Below are 24246 nucleotides of genomic sequence, written 5' to 3' on the forward strand. Positions count from 1 at the left end.
TTTTTGCAAAGAAGCCCCTGTATAAAAGCTGGATAGGTCCCCTTCGTTAGCAAGTTTTAGTTACCTTACACCCACATAATTCATTGATGAGAAATATATTAGTTTAAGTAAAAAAAAAATTATTAAAATTTTTAGAGAAAGATTTGTTAATAGATCACAGATAAAACTTATATATAGTATTAAAATACGTTCTATTGTAAGTTTTATTTCAATAAATATATGATACAATACTGTAAACTTTTGTTACTTACTGAAATAAAATTTCAAATCAAATTAAAAGTAATAAAACCAGCACTTAAAATAAACAACGTCATTTTTGCCCTACAATTATTATAAATAAATTGAAAACACTCAAATTATTGTAAACTGTAAATTTTCAAAATCATTCAAATATTAACTTAATCTAAGATGAAACAAAAAATTATATGGCACTTTTCTTTCCATTATTTTGCAAATACATTTACATTTGAAACAAAATAAGACCCTCAATAAATAAATGAAGTCATAAAGATTAAACTTGAAAATATATTTGTATTCAAAATTTTATAATATTCAGTTAAAAAAGATAATTTTGTCCTAATAATAATGTAATGTCAATTCAATTTTTGATAAATTATAGATCTTAGGAATTAAATTTAAATTCTCGTACTTTCACTGAAAAAAATGCGTTCATCATGCCAATATGTGATGGGATTCACAATAGAGACCTCAAAAGTTATGTTTTTGCAAAAGGGCCCCTGTATAAAAACTTGAAAGGTGCCATTTCTGCATAATTTGGGTGTGGAGAAGAAGAGCACGTTCAGGGCCAACGGGAATTCATCATCGTTTGTTCGGCGAAAAAGCCCGACGTTCTGGTTTGTTCAACGGTAAACCTTTTTCTTTTTTTCTTTTTGTTTCTGATTTGCATTAACAATTGATGTATTAAGAATGGAGATTTTGTTTGTCCAACGGTAACCCTATGATGTCTCACTGATACATTCCACAAATCTATCTAACAATTCAGTGTGCCCATCAAAACAAATTTTTGTCCGATTTCTAGTATCAGCAGATTCAAACAAGAGTGCTGAAAGGTACTTCACTCTCACGTTTTCCACAGCTTTACCGTAGAGAACAAGACTGTTTGCGAACTGAAGTGATGGAATATCACCTTTCAAACCGTTAAAGTCAATCAATTTCGCATTTTTTTCTTGGTTTTTTTTTTTTTTTTTTGCAAAAGGGATACAAATCATGAGTTTAGTTTTTTGATAAATACATTTCAAACTCAGGCCAACCTAGTATCTTATTTGACTAATGAAACTTGAGTAAACCTGAATCTGACCTTGTGTCATGTTCATTTACAGATTTCGGTTCTAGTGCACTAATTGAAGTTAATTCAGATGGTTGGAATTCCAAAACTTTGGTTTTTGACTGATCCATGTAGTTGATCTCACCTTGTGGGGTAGGACTTTGGATGATTTCCTTTGATGTAGTACCGTAGGTTATCCATTCCCAATTTGCCAAGTTTTTTTAATAATAATTTTTGTCCTTACTTTTCTAGCTGAGTTGAACCTACAGGATGTTATAATTTTTTGACTGACCATTGAGCCATTATCCCGACTTAGTTGATCACCTGACCAAGTTCTATAACAAAGCATGTTGCGACAAATACATTTTCTGTATAAAATCTTTTTCTTCATTTTCATTTTTATAAAATTAAAACTTTACGTGAAATTTTGGCAATTCTGTGCAAAACGGAATCAAATCAGAAAAATCAGTAGACCATTAATCATTAATGTAGTAACATGGAAACAACAACAATTTTCTGAGTGTAAAAACAATGGTTGCTTGTGCAACTCATTTGTTAGAGTGCTCCCCGTATTCAATCCTATTGAGTGTACGGGGCTGATGGAAGGAACCTCTGTGAACAGTGTCTTAAACCACTGAGCCCTTGTGAAGAAAGCTTTCAACTTTCAAGAATCAAGTGTGCTCCTTTTTTTAGGACTGTTTTATTTATCTTATTTTCTATCTAGTGATATTATTTTCTTCACATAAAAAATGATAGATGGATCAAGGGAGGCAAGTATTCACAGTGGACCTTCTTGAGCGATATGCTGCAAAAGGTCGTGGAGTTATCACTTGCATGGCTGCTGGAAATGATGTCATTGTGATTGGAACCAGCAGAGGATGGGTCATCAGGCATGATTTTGGGCTTGGCAATTCATCTGGTGAAGTTTCAATTTTGAGTTTTCTGTTCCCTGGATACCCATTCTTATTAATTTTTAGATAGTGGAAATGAATTGGTATTTGACATCCCATTGAAATACGTATTTCGAATTCGGTAACCTTCACATTTTGACTGTCAAATTTGAGGGTTTAATTTTAATTTGCGAATCAACGTAGATATAAAATAGGGACCACTCTTTGAATGATTTGTTTTAGGGTTCTTGATAGTAGTGTGTACTTTATACTGGAATTTGAAGTTGTTTCTTTTTCTTTAATATCCTGCTTCTTCAGTAGGATTGATGAGTTTCTTATATCTTGCTGTCTGTTTGGAGTGTAGAGATTGATCTCACTGTGGGTCGTCCTGGGGACCAATCAATCCACAGGGTTTTTGTTGATCCTGGAGGGAGTCACTGTATTGCCACTGTTGTTGGTGCTGGAGGAGCTGAAACTTTCTATACTCATGCCAAATGGAACAAGCCACGAATTTTGACCAAGCTGAAAGGTCTTGTTGTAAATGCTGTTGCATGGAACAAGCAACAGATAACTGAAGGTAGTTATTTTATCACTTATTTGACTTGTGCCCATTACTTGTAGATTTATTTACTAAAAGGAGGTTTGGATATTCATTTGTGCTTAAGGTTTTGATTAAACTTTTTAAATGCAGTTTCCACAAAGGAAGTTATTCTTGGTACTGAAAATGGTCAACTTCATGAGCTGTATGTGGATGAGAAGGATAAGAAAGAGAAGTATATCAAGTTTCTCTATGAGTTAAGAGAACTTTCTGAAGATTTTATGGGCTTGCAGGCATGTCTTTTTCCTGTTTACTGTTATAGCTTCTTTTTCCAAGATAATCTATGGTTTCATCTCCTTTTTATGAATTTTAGAGTCTTTTTTTTTTTTAAATGTGGTTAAGGCATTCAATTTATGTTCTGGTTCTTGTCCTTTTTGATCAGATGGAAACAGCTAGCATAATTAATGGGACTAGGTATTATGTGATGGCAGTTACTCCTACTCGTCTTTACTCTTTCACTGGCTTTGGGTCACTGGAAGTAAGTCAAATAATATAAACTTCCATTTTTTTGTTTATTTCCCTTGAGTAATCTATCCTATGAAGTATTGATACTTCAATTTGCTTCATGCATCCATGTTTAGCACATATCTGATATTGATGTTTTTTTGTATACTTTACCTATATATGTGGGTGAAGTGTCCAAGCTTTTAAGCATTTATATTCAATACAACCACAACAAACATTAGGAAGCATGTGTAATGGTTTCTTCATAAACCAAAGAGGGAAATTGTTCTCTTTATGAATTGTTTTAAAAAAGTAGTGAGATTGATTGTGTTATTTCTATATGTAAATAATAGAAAGTAATTTATGACGACAATGATTTTTAATCTTGGGCTATCTTTTTTTATTATACCCTTCATTATCTTTCAAAGTTCAATTTTACTGATTGTTATACAAATGTAGACTGTTTTTTCAGGTTATTTAGATCGTACTGTGCATTTTATGGAACTTCCTGGTGACATACCAAACAGGCAAGTGGTTTCTCTCTCCCTCTTTCTCTAAAAACATAATACTATTGTTATATCATGGAAGCATTCAACAGTCTAAATGCAGAAAATGACTTTATTTTTACAGTCCTTCATATGTGTTGTTTGTATATGATCTATCTTTTCTAAGACTTCATTCTATTGATTATCTTCCAGTGAGTTGCATTTTTTCATTAAGCAACGGAGAGCTGTACATTTTGCATGGCTTTCTGGAGCTGGTATTTACCATGGTGGCTTAAATTTTGGAGGACAACAGAGGTAGTATAGAATGACTTGACTTTGTTGTCTGTTTAATCTTTAATCAATATTGATTTGGAACATGTTCACTATGTGGGTCACGATCCTACAAACCTCATTTCTGAACATGCTATTGGTGCTTCATGAATGGTTGCTATTGCGAATCCTTACATCTTGTTTTTTTAGGAACTTATTCACCCTTCTCTCACTTTTTGACAGTTCTTCGGGTGCAAATGAAAATTTTATTGAGAACAAAGCTCTTTTGGACTACTCCAAATTGTCTGAAGGAGCTGAAGTAGTCAAACCAAGTTCAATGGCATTGTCTGAATTCCATTTCTTGTTGCTTCTGGGTAATAAGGTTAAGGTGTGTATGCACTTTTGTATAATAGTTTTGTTTTCACCCATACGTCACAATCCCAATTTAAAGAGTTTTATACATGCTTGCTGAATTTTTTGAACATTTGTAGGTTGTAAACAGAATTAGTGAGCACATAATTGAGGAACTTCAGTTTGATCAAACTTCCGATTCAGCATCAAAGGGTATTATAGGATTGTGTAGTGATGCCACAGCTGGTCTGTTTTATGCATATGACCAAAACTCCATCTTTCAGGTTTGTGTTCTCTGAATTCTGTAACCTTCTGAATTTTGGATCTAACTGGCCTGGTTATAATTGCTGCTGCATTTGATAATTTAGTAGGTGTCTATCAATGATGAGGGCCGAGATATGTGGAAAGTATATCTTGACATGAATGAATATGCTGCTGCTTTAGCAAATTGCCGTGACCCTTTTCAAAGAGACCAAGTATATTTAGTGCAGGTACTGTTCACTCTGCTGCCCAAGAAATAGTTTGTCTGAATTCATGATAATCTTTTTGCCACAAGATAGTTTGGAGTTTGATTGTAATAATTTATGGTGCAGGCTGAAGCTGCGTTTTCATCTAGAGATTATTTTAGAGCTGCATCTTTCTATGCCAAAGTAAATCCCCTCTGAGTTCATTATTTTGCTAGATTTAGTTTGTTACATTATTGCAAGAGCTTCCTTTGCTTTCATGATACTTGATTACTTAAAAATAATTGTGCTGCCCTTTGCTATATTTCATGGTGGACTGGACTCTTATAGCTATATATTTTCAAGGCTCCCAAATTGGGACCAAAAGTTTCCAAATCATTGCGTATTAATATCGTTCCCTAAAGACAGGCCTCTGAATGTTTAATGAGCTCAGTTAATAAATTTAAAGTTTTGAAGGTGTAGAAGATTTTGGCAGCATCATCTTTACATAAAGTGCTCTGTTCTGATAATTTGGTTATAATTGTGATTCTTTTTTGTACTTAAGTAATGCTTTCTAGTATTAACACTTGGGACTTTGTGTTGATAATCCGAAAGAAAAAAAAAATCTGACAGGAATGTTATTTGCAGATCAATTATATTTTATCATTTGAAGAGGTCACTTTGAAGTTCATTAGTGCTGGTGAACAGGTACTATTCATGCTGCTGGCCATTAAATATGAATTATACTGTGGCTGCATTCTTCATCAATGTGTGCATTTTTAGAAAAAATTACATTGTAATTTTGTCTATCTATAAGAAATCTTTTTGATTATACTAGTATTTCATTCAGCCTGCTTTAATACATGAGTGTATTAAGTTTAATAAATGATAAATAAATGTTGCATCTTTGTATTTTCTTATGTGCATTTAATCTCTACAGTGATTGCTTTCCTATGTGGGCATATGCAAACTGGTTTGATTTGGTTTATCCTGAATTTAATTTTTAAATTTTTGGATTTGAAATTGACTCATTCTTAGGTTTCTTTCTTTTATGTAGGATGCTTTGAGAACTTTCTTATTGCGGAAGCTTGATAATTTGGAAAAGAGCGACAAATGCCAAATAACAATGATATCCACTTGGGCAACTGAATTGTATTTGGACAAGGTTCTACATTCTTGACATTTGGAAGGATAATTCCTTTATCTCATTTTCTGTTAACAATGGCATAACAAAACCTTATATGATATCCAAATTAAAACTAGAATGGTGCTTAATTCTGTATAATGTGTCTTGAAATTCCATCTGTTTTCCACAAACTCCTTATTGTTTCACTTATTTGTACATGGGGCACATGAAGAATGAGTGATAGGAAAAAGAAACAATTCTTATTGTTATGGATGCAAATTTAATGTTCAAGCTAAATTACGGTAGTAAAGAGCTTAAATTACTCCTAGCCAGGGAAAGTTACCCTGGAGCTTAAGCTAAATGCTGAAACAAACACAAAAACCATGGTCCCATCAGTAAGTGTGATCAGAAAAATATTCTTCACTGCTTTAAGAAATTTAAGTTATATAAACTTGTGTGTAAGGAAAGCCACAGACGCCAACCTTTGTGAAATAATTAGCTTGACCTGAAAATACAAATATGCTGTGTTCACAATGTTAATATGAAGACATGGTAGTAAAACATTAACGCTTAGAGATTTATGGTAAAGTTTTTTTTTTTTTTTTTTTTTTTTTTTTTGTTGAGAAAATGGCTAGATCTTTGAAGCAATTTCTGATACTCTAGTATGGCCTTAGGCAATTAAGTTACTCCTTCAGTTGTATTCTTTAATATTTATCTTGTGAGTTCATAGATATTTTTGGCATGCAAATTAATTTGGTTTTCATGTCTTTTGATCTTTTAGATAAACCGACTGCTCTTGGAAGATGACTCTGAATCAAAGAATAGCAATTTAGAGTACCAATCAATTATTAAAGAGTTTCGTGCTTTTCTCAGTGACAGCAAGGATGTATTGGATGAAGCAACTACAATGAAACTTTTAGAAAGGTATTATTTGATACTTGATATGCCTGCCACATGTTTTTGACTGGACATTAATTCTTGCTACTTACCTGTTTCCTTCAATTTTATTTATACTGTTCTGGGAGTTTATATTTTTAAAATTCTTTCAACCACGGGGTATTTCATTTAGGGTTTAATTCAACAAAAATACGTAGGAAAGAAAGAGGATATTCTTTAAGGGCAGAGTGGGAGTATCCAGTTCCATGTTTGTTTGGATTTAATTAGTTTTATAGTTTTTAGAGTTTTATAAAATTTAGTTATGATAATAAATTATTCAAGAGAAACTATTAAATTTGTAAAATGTGGACACCCTTTGTCTCTACGAGTGATTCAACATAACAAGGTCTTTTTATAATGTATAACAAGATTGAGCAGTAACATATGCAGACATTTTGGGATTAAAAAACAGTGTAGTATATGGTGGGATACTACTTCGGATTTTATTAGATATGAATTCTGTAGGGATATGTTTAATCTACCTCTTTATAGGGTCGTTCCTTGAGTGAGTTCTGGTAGAGTCCCCCCACCACTTTGTATCTTTTATTTTATTTTTAATGCTATTTTGGGTATGTTGTAGATGCTTGATATAACTTGGGTTACCAGCTTAATTTGGATTGCTAGTTACATCTGATGCCTTTGCATACCTTAGTTTGAAAATAAAGGGTATTAATATATGCATTATTAGCTATTTTGATTCATTGATGATGACGAATGACTCCATCCTTCTGCGTTCGGCCTTGGATCTGATATGGCAACTTTCACAATTGTAAATTCATCGCATAATACCCCAATACTACTCAATATGATACTTAGGCACTCCATAATGTCCAAGTTCCCATTGTAGTTCCGCTCCTAAGAGTTGATGTCCTAGCGGGACTGCACTCTACAACATTTCACTCGCATGAAAACGTTGTAACCAATTAATCTAAACACTTGAGGAACTCTCCCTTAATATTTAGCTTTTCAGGGGGAATAGCAAATCACTTAGGTACACCACTGAGAATCCTATTATTAGTGATGTGGAGCTTAAACACCCCATGATACCCAACTCCCTGTCGCAATAACATAATCTTTTATTGTTTATCATATCAATCCGATTAGAAGTTCCAATTTATTTAGTGGTTTATTTCCTTGTCATTTATAACTTTGTCTGAAGTTAGTTATATATTATATGACCGTTAATCTAATATAATTTTGCTTTTTCAATTTCTACAGTTATGGAAGAGTTGAAGAATTGGTATATTTTGCGAGCTTAGAAGGGCACTATGAGATTGTAGTTCACCATTACATTCAGGTGCCCTGATTGCAATTTATTTCATCATCTTTACTAAAGTTTTCCATTCCCAGAATCCAGATCTCTATTGCTTTATAGAAGTATACAATCTCATTGATTATATTTCCTTTTCTCTTACTTTCTGTTTTTGTTTCTTTTTCCAGCAAGGTGAATCAAAGAAAGCATTAGAAGTGCTTCAGAAACCTGCTGTGCCTATAGATCTGCAGGTATGATTCACCTTTTAGGATTTGGGGTGTGAAAATCTATTTCTCTATTGTGTCCCATTCGTCTCTAGCTATTTCAGCCATTACTTTTAAGTGGAACAGTAGCCTCTCAATTTATTTTGAGAAATGTAACAAATTATGGACAATACTGACTGTCCTATGCAGTATAAGTTTGCTCCGGACCTTATTGCCCTTGATGCATATGAAACTGTGGAGTCATGGATGGCTACAAAGAATCTGAACCCAAGGAAACTGATTCCTGCAATGATGCGCTATTCAAGCGAACCACATGCAAAGTACTACATATTTGTGTTTGCATTTTTATTCAGTTAAATGTTTCAGTCACACTTGTGTTCATCAATTTATTTATTCTTTGTGTTCTGTGTCTTTCTTCTGACAGATTTCTTCACTTTATTGATACTGTTTTGGAATTTTAAGTTCATTTATGTAAACTATTTTTGCATGCAGGAATGAGACACATGAAGTCATTAAATATCTTGAATATTGCGTTCATCGATTACATAATGAAGACCCTGGAGTTCATAACCTGCTACTTTCTTTGTATGCAAAACAGGTTGGGTGTCTTGCTTCTACATCCATGATCCTTGTACTTCTGATGTGATTATGAAGGGTGTTTCATATTCCTATTGTATTTTGATATTATCTATATCTATATATGGATGAATGAACATGTGTTCTTGCAAATGAACAAATGGATGCTATAATTATCCATGCCTGTGCAATTTTCATAAGGAGTTGGTAATCTGTGCATATTTTATGATTGGGATTGCAATTGTAAATATAAGTTGAACAAGATCCTCCATGGAAATATTAATGGAAATTCTAATATGTGCCTTTTTCTTTATAAAATATAACTTTGATTAATCAATTGAGGTTTGACCGAGTCTTAAACTTGTCTCATCTCTTGCAGCTGATACATGGAAATAGTGGTTTATCTTGATAAGATTTAAAGAAATTTACAACTTCTCGGATCTGTCTAGTGTTGACAATTGTGCCTATTTATGTATTTGTTTCTTTTTCTTTTTGTCTACTCAGGAAGATGATAGTTCACTTCTACGTTTCCTACAATGCAAATTTGGGAAAGGACCGGAAAATGGTCCCGAGTTCTTCTATGATCCTAAGTATGCCTTGCGTCTTTGCCTAAAGGAAAAACGAATGCGTGCATGTGTTCATATATACAGTATGATGTCTATGCATGAAGAAGCGGTTGCTCTTGCCCTACAGGTGATATTAATATGACGACAAGGAGTTTTGTCAAATTCCTTCTAATATACTCTTGATTATTGGTTATAATTTATTAAACATTATAAAATCATGACAAGAATCATTAAGTGGGAAGTGGAACCCACAAAAAAATGTGTTATTAATAAATTTATGTCAGTAGTAGAGAATGTGTTTAGAAAAGTGTGTTGAAGAGTTTGTTGTTAGAATTTGTCATATAATGATTGTTAAGTTCCAACTTCCACCACTGCTTTAATACAAAAATGGTGTTGCTTAATTAGAAATATCTGCTGGACTGCTTTACAAATGTTCCTCATTGGTGATATTTCACTCGTACTTATATCTTTTAGGGATTCTGCAAGGGCAACCAATTCTAGCAGATGTTTTATTCTTTATGCACTAGAAATCTTGATGTTGGGAATAATTCACTTATGAGGACCAAAAGTACCTTCCATTGGGGGATTTTTCTACCTTTATGGCTGGGATATGTTAGTGGTCTTGCAGAATATATAGTTCTCTCAGCCAGGTTTTGAAAAGTAGTTCAACATATCCAGTTAGAAGTTTCTTAAATTTTCAATATTTTTACATCCCAACAAAGAAATAAAAAATAAGCCTTTAAATATTTTGAAGATGCTTTACTTTTTCATTTTTAATTGTCATAATTTTGTGCTCACTGACTTTCCTATACCAGGTTGATTCAGAGCTTGCTATGGCCGAAGCTGACAAGGTTGAAGATGATGAAGATTTGAGAAAGAAACTCTGGCTTATGATTGCTAAGCATGTTGTTGAACAAGAAAAAGGAACTAAGAGAGAAAACATTAGGAAGGCAATTGCATTTCTTAAAGAAACTGATGGCCTGCTAAAGATTGAAGACATATTACCATTCTTTCCAGATTTTGCACTGATTGATGACTTCAAGGTACAGTTATTTTTGTTCTGATTTTGTCATCTTGATTGACAATTTTCAAATCTGATCAATTTATCTCGTAGTGACACTTACTAGCTAAGTTTTATTTTACTTTTGTTCTCTGTTGACATTTGCATATTACAATAGCTTCTTCTGTCAAAATTAACTAAAGAATGTGATATGTGAACTATATGTCTTAGATAATTGCTATTGGTTTTCTTGAACTCCGGTTGGTAAGCTTAACTAAATTTGTGCAGGAGGCTATATGCTCATCATTGGAGGATTACAATAAGCAAATTGAACAGCTTAAAGATGAGATGAATGATGCAACCCGCGGTGCTGACAACATCAGAAATGATATCAGTGCACTTGCTCAAAGATGCACTATTATTGATCGAGACGAGGAATGCGGGGTATTGCGCTTACTGATACATTAAGATCACTCTGCTTTTGTTTTTCTGATTTAGTTTGCTGAACCGATGCCCTAAGCTGAAATCATTTTATTCCGACTCCCGATAGGTCTGTCGACGGAAAATTCTAGCGGTAGGGAGGGACGTCGGCATGGGTAGAGGTTTTACATTAGTAGGACAAATGGCTCCCTTTTATATCTTTCCGTGTGGACATGCCTTCCACGCACAGTGCCTGATTGCCCATGTGACTCGTTGCACAGTTGATTCCCAGGTAAATACAATGCCTTTATCTCGTTACTGTCATCTCATTGCGACTACTTCACATTATGGTACCTGAAAGTTTGTTTTTTCAGATTAGTCCAACACTGATGTGAGTGTGAAAAGCGATGTAACAAAGTTGAAAGGACACAGTGATCTTATCTTTAGTTGTAACATTAAAAAGAATGGATAGTTTTGAGAGGGGATATCCAAAACTCTGTTATTTTTCACAAAGTTAATTAAAATGACGCAAATACACTGCAAATGCTGTTTGATTTGGACCCTTCAACATGGGTTAATACAGTGGTCATAAATTGACAATATCGTTAGTTTTATATCCTAAAGAAATTTTATTCTCAAGTTTTGTTATAATTGTCATAACCTTGTTTTTCATGGCGTCAAAATGTTGCCCCCACCACAAACCAGTATATACTAATTCTTGCCAGTACCATCATTCAGATTGAATAATTTGGGAAAATGTTGCAGGCTGAGTATATACTGGATCTGCAGAAACAACTAACTTTGATGGGCAGTGAAACAAAAAGAGAATCCAATGGCACCCTTTCTCCAGAGGAGTCCATTCCTAGCCTGAGCACTGTAGACAAGGTTTGTCCAGAGCTTTCTTTCATGCACACCGCGTAGCATGTATTTGTAGTTAACGGCAGAAATTTATTGCTCAACATTGCATTTTTCTTGCAGTGAAATTTAAGTTTCAAATTTATTTTCTTGTTCTACCATTAAATGCTTGTACTTTGATGGAGTTACGCTGAATGTTCTGGTGTCAAATTATGTGCAGCTCCGGTCACAACTGGATGATGCTATAGCTAGTGAATGCCCATTTTGTGGTGATCTGATGATCCGTGAGATTTCTTTGCCTTTTATCCATCCCGAGGAAGAGCAACATCTGCTACGATCATGGGAGATAAAACCAAGCGCTGGAAACCAAAACCAGAGAAATATGTCGTTACCTATATCGACATGAGTTGTAATGTAATATGCTTGCTCTGCCGTGAATAACATTACTATTCACTAGAGTATGATTGATTGTCCCAGTTTCTTGCAGTGTCTGGTTGTGAATGTTTGAACCCTTGTTCTTTTTTAGTTTACATTCCGTTGCCTTTTTGTTATGCTGTTGAATCACTTATTTTCTCATTGCCAAAAGAAGTTTACCCCACTCCTCTCTGTAAAGTGTAAACCCTGTACTTGATTGTAACTCACGGTTGCATCCACTTTTGTGACCAGAAGGCATTCTCGAAAGTTCATTCAATTTCTTTAATAGTTTTTTTTTCCCCATGGTTACACAATTCAAGCTAAACTTATTCTTTATATACTTTTGGTACTATTATTCAACCAAAGTAAGACTTAAAAATATTATACTCTCACGAAAGCTCCAATTTTAATAAAAGAACAAATCGAAAGCACCCTTTTATCTGTTGTCACTTTTTCTTTACCAAAATTGAGCTAATAAAAAAAGTCAGTCAGATTCTAACAGCACTTTAGCATCCAAACACCAAGAGATCAATAATCATTGACTAGTTACCTAGTTTCAATTGATGCAAGAATTAGAACACCGTCTTCGCCAAATCCTAAGTTTTTGTCTACAATTTGGAATCATGATTCATGTCTTAACTTTCTGTGCCTGGTAACTTGTTTCTGACATTAACTGAAAGAACTAAAGGTTTCTAAACTTGAGATTCTAGGAGCAGATGCGTTCTCAGATTCTTCTAAACCAAATTTTCTTTAACTAAACCACTTTCCTGTGAAATACAAACATACTTCCAGAACAAAAAGTAGAAAACCCGAAAATTTCAATCCTTAACTCTTCATGTTTTGGTTGTTTAAGCGTTAAATCAATTATTGCTCAAACATCATAATTAGAAGATATTTTGTTAAATTAAACTCAAAGTTGATGATGATAAAAGGGAAGCAGAGTTTGAATAATTTTAGGTATTCTTATTAATAAGTTCAGATCTCATCATCACCATCCACTCTGAGAGTGGGAAAAACCAGTTATCTTCTGTACACATACATAGCTACGTCATTTACAAGATCGCATCATTCCAAGTTCTTCTCTCCAACCGGAGTCATCCCCTCTGACCCGGTCAGGTCAACTCAGAACCGAACCCGACCCAAAAACAAGGGCCGGGCCACCATTTCCAGGCACCACTTTAATCTCCACCGTTGTCAACGCCACGCACGGTTCAGCCCTGGCCCCAGCAACTCAAGTACATCACTTTTCGCAGAGACTCGTCCGCTTGAGTCACCCTTTTCTCCACGTCAGGGCTCCCCGTCACAGCGCCGGCGCCGTCAGATCCCACGACGCCGGACAAGGGGCGAAGATCCGACAGAGCTCCGCCGGAGAAGAGGCGGCTACGGTTGTGGTGGATGGAGTTGAGCGCCGTCTTGCACTTGTAGCCAGGATCGGTGTGACCCTGCGCCACAGCCACGGTGGCCGCCATCCAAACACGGTTCAAGTAACTCATTTTTCTCTTCGTTTTTTTCTTTTCCTTCTGTTCTTAATTCGCAACACAGGTGAGAGAAACGTTAGTAGTGAAATGAATCGGTTGAGGAAGAGGGAATTTATAGAAGAAACGGGAAGCACTTGGGATATAATTTTGTATAAAATACTCATCACAGGTGGGCCCCATTCTCCACCTAAACATATAGATTAATACATATTAGAGATTTGGTGTATCATTATTAACTCTTCTTTAATACTAGTATTTTATACACACGTATTTAGATTGCGTGATACTATACACCATTCCAATTAAAATTATTAATTTTGTTTGGTATTCTAATACTAATCAGTGATAGTAGCATTTAACAAAGCTTAATTAAGTTTAAGTCATGTGTTTAATTTAATATAATTAATGGTGAGAGACAGTATTAGTATTGTTGAGTGTGAGAGATAAGAGTGGTGGTTCGAGGAAACAGGTGGTGGACTTATCCGAAAGAGACATAATTGTCACCTATGACTCACCTTTACCTTCACAACTTTAATGTCCCTTTCTTGTTTTATCTTTATTTTCTCTCTCTTCAATTCTTCATTACTCATGGGTCCCACTCTCAGTTTGTTTTTTCCTAAACTCTGACCCAGGAAGAGTGTTGTTTTATGAAGGGGTAGTTTCGTCCTTTCATATGTGGCCCATTCTTTTTCGCCCTTTTCTTATTCATTTGATGGTATACGTGTTATGTGCGGAACTATGGCGATGACACGTTGGTGTTGGTGGCATTCTCGGAGGATGGGCCTGCAGTACGATGATCCACTAGTTATGGGCCGTGGGCAGTGATCACGTGCCTGCGCATGGCTCCATTCTCTCTCTCTTGCTCTCTCACCGCCACGCATTGCACTTGTCATTTTTCTATTCGTTCTTTAAGATAAAAAAAAAAAACAGCTTTTACCCTTTTTCCACTTTTACACTTTACACCACCTTGGATGATAGCTTGCCTGAGTCACTATTGTTACTCACTAGTTTCTATATAAACTATTCATTTAAAAAAAAATGGTTATTATTTTAAATCATGTATTTCTTTTATTGGATGACACTGAAAGATGTTTCACAAATTTTTTTTACCTTTCAATATGATTTCGTTTGTACTTGGATGAATACGTTGAAAAAGGGATAAGTTGGTGGTCACTCTAACCAGTAACAGCTAATGCAATCATATGCAGAGAAGACGTTACTTTTTTACACTTTTTTTGGTAAAAAATCTGTGTGTATGAAGACACTAGAATTGTTGGAAAGCACGTCGTTTTGTTTTGTAGGGGATGAACTTGGCCTATTTCTATTTCTTGTGCAATGAATTACAACGTTCACCATTTATGATTTGAGAAGGAATCTATTCTATGTCCTTCATTCCATCAATCCAAAACCTGCTGCATTTGCTTGGTCACAGTTTATACTATCATATTGTTGTCTTTACCATCAAAATTTTCAATGAAATTATTACCACATTATTCACTAGAACCATTATTTACTGGAATGTTTTTTTTCTTTTATCAGTACAGAGTATCACTTGACTTCCACTTAACTTTTATCCGCAAGAACTTTTCATCTCAATATTATCTTTTATCCAAAAATATTATAATTTAAGGTCTAATAATTGATACAGCTCATATAATTAGTATGATTTAGTATGATTGATACTCAAATAATTCATTATTTTTATCTAATATTTTGTGTTAACTATTTGATTTATATTCTTTTTGAACTATCGTATTTCTATTCTCTCATAATTTATTCTTTCTTCTATTTTCTTTTTTCTCTCTTTTATTATTTTTATTATTAGTTTTATTTTATAACCGTTAGAATAAATTCAGAATTTTTACTGTGTTTCTTTTTACCAGTCTTCTGTTGTTTTTTTATAAATTACACTGATAAACACTTATTTCAATATTTTAAAATATATTAAATATTTTCTAAAATATTAACATTAACATAGAAGACACAATAGAAAATAATAAAAAGTAAAAAATCTGAACTCATGTTAGAATATATGCGACGGACTAAAGCAATTAAAATTAATAAGTGTCACTAAATTGTTTAACAACACATAAATAATTTTTAATCTTTATAACAGATCTAATACTCTGCTTCACATGGCATATGAGTGATGGCAACCCCAGGATTAACATCATGATAAGCTCTAATAATTGGTACTTATATATTGCACTTTACAAAAAGGAGATATGCTTATTTAATTTTCAAAGTGGACCTACCCACTTTGTTTTGTTTGTTAAATCAGCATCTGTATACTATATTACAAAGACATGCCCTAAAAACATATACAAAATGACAGTGACTGATAGTTAATTATCTATTCTTACCAACTTTCCTGACTCATTCAAGACATAACCTCTATTCACAAAAAAAAAAAAAAAATAAGAGTATTTAGAATCTCTGACTTGACTTAATCTCCAAGTGGTGAAGGTTTATATACATTGATTAAAAATATAATAACAGTAATAATAATAATAATGTGTGTTTGAAAAATAATTAATAGCTGTGAATCAAATAACTCTATCATCATGTGTAACATCTACATTATGCAGAAGCTGCTTGAGTGAATCCCTTTGGATTCAAAGGAAAAAGCAAACATTCTGGTAAAAGGCAAAGCATTTCTATTTCTGGAATGTCGTAATATTAGTATAACCAGATCATGTACCAAAAAAGCATAACCAAATGAAAGATGAAATAGGAGATCATTTCAAATGCGTATTCCACTGTCACCAACTAATATAGTGACAAGCCCTTAAAAAACATATCCAAAGATCATGATTGTTAACTAATTATCTATTATTTAATTTTCTTGACTACTTCAAACCACTAACCTCTTAATTATCTATTATATATAAGATCTCTGATTTCATTTGATCTCCAACTGATGAAAAAATCTTAAAGAAGCCTTACTATTTTTTGGACCAACTAGAAAAAAAAAATGAGATTATAATCTTTTAAGTTATAGCCGCCATGAATGCTACCAACTTTGCTTTTTCTCACCTGATAAACAACTATAAAGAACTAATGGCTTATGAATGCCAATACTATTTTATTATAATCAATTGTACTGATCCATCGTTCAAAGGAAAATAATTATGTTGAAGACAAGAATAACCCATATACTTCTCAAACCGACGAGCTAAAATTATAGATGATGATGTAAAAGTAAAATTAAGTATTCACTCGTACATAATAACATCACAGACATTGTTGAAAAAGAAAAAGACAGGATTTCATTATTGTATTATAGCAATTTTCTAGGCGCTTCAACCATGTATGACATATCAGATCAGTGAGTCTGGAATTCAATTTCAGAGTATACAATCAAATAACATTAAGGGCTTGACCCAAGGAAAGAAGGAGAGAAACACTTTACACTGAATCAACACCTTGGACCTGCTGTTGGGCCAACAAGTATCTTTCTCTTCTTTCTTTCTACATAAGGAGAAAAGATGCAGAATATGAGAAAATAGAAGGAGAATATTGAATATAAGTAAAGAGTTAACATTTATGCATTATTAGTATAAACAATTTCACATACTCAACTAATAAGAAACAGAAAAAACCGAAGAGTTTCAAAGAGTTTGAAAGATCTAAAACAAACTTAAGAATGAAATATTTTTATTTACTATAAAACAATTTTTAGGAGACCTTTTCTTTTCTAGGAAGCCTTTTTATTTACAACTAAAACAGTTTATTGGAGGCCAAAAAAATTTTAGAGACTTTTTTTTGAGAGGCCTAAAGCAAGAACTTTACCTGCTTGGACCTTAAATCGACCTGATAAAAAGTCATGACAGATATGACTTTTGAAATAGTCATTGTAAGTGACTATATATTATGTACTCAAACAAAAGAATGTGGCAAGAAGAGTGTCTAACCCATTCATCTATAACAAGGCCTTCTCCGGCTACTTGAGGACCTTTCTCCTCCGGCGGTTTCTTTCTCACTTCAAGTGCAGCATCAGCTTCAGCCAACATTCGTTTGAGCTTATCCAGTACCTTACAGAAACAACAGCTTTCAATTATAACTACAATTTTTCAATTATAACTACAATTAATAAAATGGTAGTGGTCTTGTGTTATGTCATGCCATGTGTGAGATATGTAGTCTTACAGGACTAGGCCGTTCAAGGTCCACAAAAATAACCCGAAGAATTTGCTCTATTGCCACTTGATCTCTTTGCTCATCAAACTGCAGGATAAAATATGTGACCTCTACATGTTAAATTCTAATTTGCTTTGTGTACTGAATGCATGCCTATTTATTTATTCAAGAAACCAAAACACTTCGATGAAAATGTTCAAAGTAACATAATATAGACTTGGCTTATTTATCAATGCAGGAATAAGTCCAAGATGTTAGGTTTATAAGGAGGGGTATCATTTTGGGAGATACAACACCAGTGAGATCTAAACCAAACCACATAAGACACTGACACCACTCTCAATCTAAAACCTTAAGACAATGGGTTTATGAGTCTTTATTCTTATATAGTGCTCTATTTTCTCATTTCTGGTCAATGTGGGACTTAGACTCACACTTATATTCCTAACACAAGACTTGCAAGTCACACCTGCAAAAGATGAATTGCGAAAAATGATTTTGTGAATGCTTGCAATCAGCTTAAGGGATTTCGAATGGCATTCTTCGTTGTTATTTATCTTTACGTAGGTTGTGTACAATATAATCAAAGTTGCAATGCTAGCAACAAAAAAGTGTTCCATAATATTTTTACTTTCAAAACCTTATGTACTCACCTTAAATAAAATGCATTAAGAGTGATATACCCGAGAAGGCAATTCATATAAAATTCAGTTCTGACATTAGTTGTGTGAAGAAAATCAGGAAACGTTCAGGCATATGTATATTCAAGTATGATACATGTCACAAGTAAATGTGGAGACAGCAAATAAATAAGCTACACCAACTCAAGTCCCCAGAAAGAAAGTAAAATCAGGTCATGAATATGCACAAAGGTTCCAGAACCTCCATTCCAATAACAGATGCCAAATTCCCATTGGTAAAAAATAGAATCTCTTAGAACTATTTATAAGCAAAAGTTATCTTAATAAATTCAACAATACTCACATCGATACAGCACAAAGGTTCCAGAACCACCTTCATTTCCAATAACTAACACATGCCAAACTCCCATTCGTACTATTTATTATCTTAAAATATTCAACAGTACTCACATGGAATACAAATTTCTTGATCTTTGTTTAAGTTAACATCTTCAGCTTTTCCGCACACACAAAAAAACAAGGATTTTAAGACATACACACCATCAAGAAAATGTTAACTGTGCCACGAACTTGAAGAAGGTTTGAACTTTATCTTACATGAACAAGCTAAGATATAAATGAAAACTACAGATGATGTTGATGCCAGATATCATCAAAAGGAGCAATAATAAATTACCAGTTCAGGTACATAATCGATTTCACCTTGCACTTTCAGGCTCATGATTTTAAACTTAACCTTGCTTTTCTGTTCAATTGGTTTCTCATTGCTCTCTGGTGGCTCCACAAACTTGAATACTGCCAAAGATGTGAGACAGTTATGAGAGGAATCACCAATTTCTAAGCATTTGACCATGTTATTTAGCACGAGTTTAAAAGCACAAATTACCGGTGGCAATTATACTTTCACCAGGAGCAAGAACACCACCTGGAGGACGCATATAACAACTCTTGGGTGCTGTTGTTTGAAACTAAGAAAAAAGAAAACATCATCATTTGGAGTAACCTAAATAGTGGATAAACATAAGAAAAAGGCAGTATATAAAAATATCAGTGTTCATATCATCTTATAGATATATGCCATGATGAAACCCTATATGAAGAGGGTCATGATCAACATATTACATTTCCTACAGTAATTTACCAAAACTTAACTTTCATGCATGTGTAGAGACTAAAACTTACAGTTTTCTACATCATACGATGAATACCATGAATGACAGAGTTATTAGCCAATTTATGATATGGAGTAACATGTTGATAATGTTCTCACACATAATTTCTGAATACAAGAAAATGATGGCAAAGAAGAAAACAGAAATAGAAACCACACCTTGAAAGCTACATGAGACTTGCAAGTGTTTTCGATTGCGATTGCACTCCTAACTTGCTTACCAGGTTCATCTTCAAATCAAAACAAAGTCACATTGAATCAAGCAAGGACAAACCTAACATCCACTACAAACAAATCGATGAATCCGTTTTCTCATCATCATATACTTGATTTCACCTATTAAAAGACAGGTCATCTTAAAATGTAGCAAAACAATAAAGCAAGGTAAAAAAAATGGAATGGACAAATGTGAACGTTAGCCATGATAACTATGATTAGAGCAACCCATTCACAAGGCTGTAAAATGAAAATGAAATATCTAGACCAAGCAAATTGAAACAAAACATTAATTTCACACGAAATTCAGCACACTCGTACACACGCAAGAGAATAATTCTAAATCTTCTTATAATATCTTGATATAAATCCTCTGCTTCCTTTATATCGTAAGTATTAAATAGTTTTTTATGTGTCCAAGATATTAAATATATTTCCTTTTTCATTTGATACTTAACATATAAAATATTGAAAAGATGCATCAGAAGGTATAACATTGCTTATTATAACATAATAAACAAGTTTCAAGAGACACCTACATGGAAAGTAAAGCTTATTGGCAGGATCAAGACGGAGTCTCCTCTTTGTAGGGAGCAGAGACTTTGCCACAGATGAGACAGTGGTTGAAGAATGCTGACCGGATCTATCAACAGATTGAAGATTATTCTGATTTTGCTGGTGAACATTGTGCACGTTGTAAGATGTGGAAGATGAAGAAGAAGATGGAGTGTGAGTTGTTTGCCAAAATGGCTTTCTACAAAAACTCCAAACCTTCCCAACAGACCCTAATTTTTCACTCTCCACCTCCATTTCACCGGGAACCGCCACTTCCGGCAACTGGGTCGGAGAAAAGCCTGCAAAGTTTCAAGCTTTGGGCTCAGTGAGAGAGGGACACGAAGGTAGATTTGGCAGGTATGGCAGAAATGCTATGAAAGTTGTGTCTGTTGGTAAAAACGCTCGAACTTAGCAAGCCTGTCCAAGAAAAAGCCAAGGTTTTGAATGTGACCCTTGGGTGTGTTGTGCTGTGTCGTGTTTGATTTACAACCTTTTTTCTTGTTTTGTCGAAAACGGTGGTAGTTACCTTGTACTGGTAAGTACCTTTATGAGTGAGACAATTTGGTAGCAGAGATGGTGGCGTCAATTTTACCGTGATGGAATGGAATGAAAAATTGGATTCGGACTCATTGCAGCCAATTCTGTGATTTTGATTTGTGTGTTTGAGGTCCGTTTCGTTTATGCCATGGATTCCCGGGCTTTACAGTTGTTGTGATTCTTCCTTCTCTGCAATCATTTGCTCCTTCTTATCAACATTTGACAAATGTGTAACACAGCCATATCAAACCTTTTATTTATCCAATAGTAATTGCTTGTAGTTGTAAAGTTATTTTTAAATAAAAACACCGATTTTTATGAGAAATTGGTTAAAATAACTTATATACATCAAGATTTTTTTGGAACATTATTACAAAAGAAAGTCTTTAATCCAAAACGAAATACAGTGACAACATAGAAGGTATGGGATGAGCTGTGATTTTTGCTCTTTCAAGCAAAAAGCAATTTTGATAAGAACAAAAACAAACTCAGCAATCCAAATAAAGTTGGCTTCATATCTAACCACATCAGTGTCGAAATAAATCTAGTCAGGATTGGTATTTTTCTTTATTCTCTTCCTTTAATTTATTATTATTAGGTATAATTAGTCGTATAGTACCCAGTTTGGTGCTGGAGTTTTTAATTGGTACCCTTTAAAAAAAGTGTCAATTGCGTACCCAAATTAGTTTAAGTGCACCAATTGAGTCCATACCGTTAAATATTCCGAAACGGCGTTTAAGAAGTGGTGAGGTGGCAGTGCAGAAGGGATACATGTCAAATAATAACAAATGACTGGTTGAAATTATAATTGTACAGTTCCACATGGTATTTATATTTAAAGAAGATTGGCCCTCATTTTTCATTATCTTCTTCCTCTCCTATGTTCTGCCCTAATCCAGTTTCTTCTTCATCAATATCCTGACAGTTTGTTGTGCCCTAATTCAGTTTGTTCTTCCTCTCGTTTTGTGTGTTTTTGTTTTTATTTTATAAGCAGCGGAGTGGTGACAATGATGTATTTAAAGGGTGCAATTACTTTTGTATTCACCTTATCAACCAAGGCCTCCTCACCATCCCCAACACAAACTTCTTCATTACCCACACCATTTTCCTTATCAGCCAACTCCTCTTCACCATCCCCAACACAAACATCTTCATTAGCCACTCCATCCTCTCACTCAACAACAACCTGTTCTCCAATATCCCCAACTTCACAAAAATCAACCCTAACATCAAAACCCTAATCACTAAATCAGAGAAAAACACAATATCAACCTTTCGTTATCAATGGCCCACAAGTCGCTCTCAAGTCTCCACTTCAGTGTTCGAAAGTCGCCTTCAATTTCTCCACCACTTCGCGAAAAATCCTCCACCAGTTCGTCTCCCCTGCGTCACCTTTCCCCAATTTCACATTTTTATCACATGCTTCTGCGACTTCTATTTTAGCTTTGTCGCCCTTTTTTTTTTTAATTTTCGTTCTTTTATTTTTAAAATTTTTCATTACAAGACATTTAATTTTCTTCCCCAGCTTTCCACATCATTAAAAATTAATCTCCACGTGTTCCAAATTTAATTCACAGACCAACCAGTATCAATCAACGTTAACCTTTCTAACGGAGTCAACTTAAATGGACTCAATTGGTGCACTTAAACTAATTTGGGTACGTAATTGACACTTTTTTAAACCGGGTACCAATTAGAAATTCCAGCACCAAACTGGGTAGTATACTACTAATTATACCTTATTATTATTACTATTATTATTATTTATCCTTGTGCTCTAAACGAACACAGAAAATAAAGTTATTTCTAGCTTCTTCATTAGCCACCAGTACATAATATGGTTGTAGAACATTATTAGCAAGTGATTTTATTAAGAATGAACCCATTTTAATTTTTTTTTATATTTTAAAATTTTAAAATTAGTGTCATTAGAGCGGCACATAAACAGTCAGCAGCCAATATAAATTCTCAGTAATTCTTGCCTAACTGGATCCCCTCTTGTTCTAATTATACAATAATATATCATATGATCATGGATTCGTTATTATTTTAATTAGTATTGTGCTTGGAATAAGCCAACAACCTTGCCCAAAAGCTACTTTCTAAAAATCAATAAAAGTTGCTAAAAGGTCTCATAATAGTTTACTAATTAATTTTCATATTACTTAAAACAAAAAGCTATCATCTTCTCTTTTTCTTTTGGACTAATACCAATTGAAGATTAACATTACGATAATCAACAACCAGGTCATGGATTGTTTCTTCCAGGGATGGTGTGGCACTGTCACTACTCAGAGAATTATAATTGTCAAGGAGATAAGGATCATAACAATCTCTTTTTCAGATCCTTATCTAAATTTTTCTAAATTGTTTATTACTTAATTCTTAAGCATAATAGTAGTTTATTTGTATTATTATTATGTTAAGGGGAAAAATGTCATATCCAAATTTAGTTGCATTTTTCAAACGCCTCAAATTTCTAACCCCAATTAGAGTCCTGTTTTAGATCTGGTTTAATCAAGTTTCTAAACACTAATTGGTGTTTCCTTCCTCCCAATTTTTTTCTGCTGAAATCTAGCAAATTTCAACAGTGAAATGAAAGTGTAAACTTATGTTTCACCCCTGGAGGTACCAAGCATTAATAAAAGTGAAAACATCAAAGCAGATAAAATTTTTGAAATGGTTTAACACATTCAGATATTTTTCATTCATCAAAATTTACATCCAAATCTGTCGCAATAGAACAGCAATTTTTGGACATGACCATGAAATCTCTGCCCCACCTTCCCTTAGGGCAAAGGTTCAATCAAATTAGACACAAAGTTTTGTAATTGCCCTTGTGACTCTAGTTGGGACCCCAACAACTTAGGTACATGACTGTCCTCAATGATTCCTCTGACTGCTTTGCTTCTTCCTTCGATCTTCCAGAAACCATAGCAGAAGAAGAGGAACAAAGATTCTTTGCCTGAGACAAGGATCTCACGTTGTTTTTCACTTGATGTTGAGCTGATCTTAAGGCATTATTCCACCTGCAGAGACCCTGATCCTTCAAGGCCTCCACAACACCAACACTGGCTGCCACAGCCCAAGTTCTGCCTGCTGAACACATCTTTTATAAGGCTTCTTCAAAGAAACTCTTGCTTTGATATTTAAAGGATCAAAAGTAACCCAATTGAGACTTGATATTGTAGTGTGATTTAAGCGAATGGATGAAATATATTGCAGGATTTTAGATTGAGAGAGCAATTGAAGTGAAGGTGGTTTTATATTGTGAAGAAGCACTTGAGAAAACTGCTAAACTGAGGAAAAGGCCAAAGATTTAGAAAAACCATAGGCATAAAGTAATGGTTAGCTAGCAACTGGTTTTGGGGTA

At 34.0% G+C, this 24246-nt stretch overlaps 4 protein-coding genes across 8 annotated transcripts; 1 reads left to right on the forward strand and 3 right to left on the reverse strand.

Moving 5' to 3' along the window:
- Positions 1 to 737: 737 nt before the first annotated feature.
- LOC114184894 (vacuolar sorting protein 18) lies at positions 738 to 12421 on the forward strand. 3 transcript variants are annotated; one of them, XM_028072282.1, is made up of 25 exons: positions 778 to 866; positions 1341 to 1438; positions 2042 to 2204; positions 2540 to 2752; positions 2867 to 3006; positions 3156 to 3251; positions 3677 to 3744; positions 3916 to 4017; positions 4216 to 4360; positions 4464 to 4607; positions 4695 to 4814; positions 4917 to 4973; positions 5415 to 5474; positions 5824 to 5931; positions 6674 to 6816; positions 8047 to 8125; positions 8269 to 8331; positions 8494 to 8624; positions 8797 to 8902; positions 9385 to 9573; positions 10262 to 10489; positions 10735 to 10890; positions 10997 to 11158; positions 11632 to 11751; positions 11942 to 12421. In XM_028072282.1, exons 3-25 carry the CDS (start codon positions 2042 to 2044, stop codon positions 12125 to 12127), a joined length of 2979 nt encoding a protein of 992 aa, XP_027928083.1. In that variant the 5' UTR covers positions 778 to 866; positions 1341 to 1438; the 3' UTR covers positions 12128 to 12421. The 3 variants fall into 3 exon arrangements, with proteins under 3 accessions (XP_027928082.1, XP_027928083.1, XP_027928084.1); XM_028072283.1 differs by lacking the exon at positions 1341 to 1438 and adding an exon at positions 1004 to 1070 and having other exon boundaries at positions 786 to 866; XM_028072281.1 differs by lacking the exon at positions 1341 to 1438 and having other exon boundaries at positions 738 to 866.
- Positions 12422 to 13077: 656 nt separating this feature from the next.
- On the reverse strand, positions 13078 to 13717 carry LOC114184895. Its single transcript, XM_028072284.1, has one exon. It carries the CDS (start codon positions 13626 to 13628, stop codon positions 13347 to 13349), a length of 282 nt encoding a protein of 93 aa, XP_027928085.1. The 5' UTR covers positions 13629 to 13717; the 3' UTR covers positions 13078 to 13346.
- Positions 13718 to 16772: 3055 nt separating this feature from the next.
- Positions 16773 to 21170, reverse strand: LOC114183136 (vesicle-associated protein 4-2-like). 3 transcript variants are annotated; one of them, XM_028070038.1, is made up of 8 exons: positions 20880 to 21170; positions 20321 to 20635; positions 19725 to 19795; positions 19281 to 19362; positions 19071 to 19189; positions 17763 to 17840; positions 17528 to 17647; positions 16773 to 17084 (listed from the first exon to the last, which is right to left on the reverse strand). In XM_028070038.1, exons 2-8 carry the CDS (start codon positions 20589 to 20591, stop codon positions 17022 to 17024), a joined length of 804 nt encoding a protein of 267 aa, XP_027925839.1. In that variant the 5' UTR covers positions 20592 to 20635; positions 20880 to 21170; the 3' UTR covers positions 16773 to 17021. The 3 variants fall into 3 exon arrangements, with proteins under 3 accessions (XP_027925839.1, XP_027925840.1, XP_027925838.1); XM_028070039.1 differs by having other exon boundaries at positions 20929 to 21118; XM_028070037.1 differs by having other exon boundaries at positions 20863 to 21118.
- Positions 21171 to 23544: 2374 nt separating this feature from the next.
- On the reverse strand, positions 23545 to 24161 carry LOC114183909. Its single transcript, XM_028071088.1, has one exon. It carries the CDS (start codon positions 23980 to 23982, stop codon positions 23719 to 23721), a length of 264 nt encoding a protein of 87 aa, XP_027926889.1. The 5' UTR covers positions 23983 to 24161; the 3' UTR covers positions 23545 to 23718.
- Positions 24162 to 24246: the final 85 nt, after the last annotated feature.

The sequence above is a fragment of the Vigna unguiculata genome, chromosome 5 (genome assembly GCF_004118075.2).
Source record: "Vigna unguiculata cultivar IT97K-499-35 chromosome 5, ASM411807v1, whole genome shotgun sequence".
Classification (NCBI taxonomy): Eukaryota; Viridiplantae; Streptophyta; class Magnoliopsida; order Fabales; family Fabaceae; genus Vigna; species Vigna unguiculata.

What these genes read in the sequence shown, in the direction of transcription:
- LOC114184894 (XM_028072281.1), top strand. Translation starts at nt 2,042, where the DNA reads ATGGATCAAGGGAGGCAAGTATTCACAGTGGACCTTCTTGAGCGATAT. An exon ending in ACCAAGTATATTTAGTGCAG is followed by an intron (nt 4,815 to 4,916) that starts GTACTGTTCACT and finishes TTTATGGTGCAG; the next exon opens with GCTGAAGCTGCGTTTTCATC. An exon ending in ATCGAGACGAGGAATGCGGG is followed by an intron (nt 10,891 to 10,996) that starts GTATTGCGCTTA and finishes GACTCCCGATAG; the next exon opens with GTCTGTCGACGGAAAATTCT.
- LOC114184895 (XM_028072284.1), bottom strand. Translation starts at nt 13,628, where the DNA reads ATGAGTTACTTGAACCGTGTTTGGATGGCGGCCACCGTGGCTGTGGCG.
- LOC114183136 (XM_028070038.1), bottom strand. Translation starts at nt 20,591, where the DNA reads ATGGAGGTGGAGAGTGAAAAATTAGGGTCTGTTGGGAAGGTTTGGAGT. An exon ending in CAATAAGCTTTACTTTCCAT is followed by an intron (nt 19,796 to 20,320) that starts GTAGGTGTCTCT and finishes TTTGATTTGAAG; the next exon opens with ATGAACCTGGTAAGCAAGTT. An exon ending in AGTCTCATGTAGCTTTCAAG is followed by an intron (nt 19,363 to 19,724) that starts GTGTGGTTTCTA and finishes CTTTTTTCTTAG; the next exon opens with TTTCAAACAACAGCACCCAA.
- LOC114183909 (XM_028071088.1), bottom strand. Translation starts at nt 23,982, where the DNA reads ATGTGTTCAGCAGGCAGAACTTGGGCTGTGGCAGCCAGTGTTGGTGTT.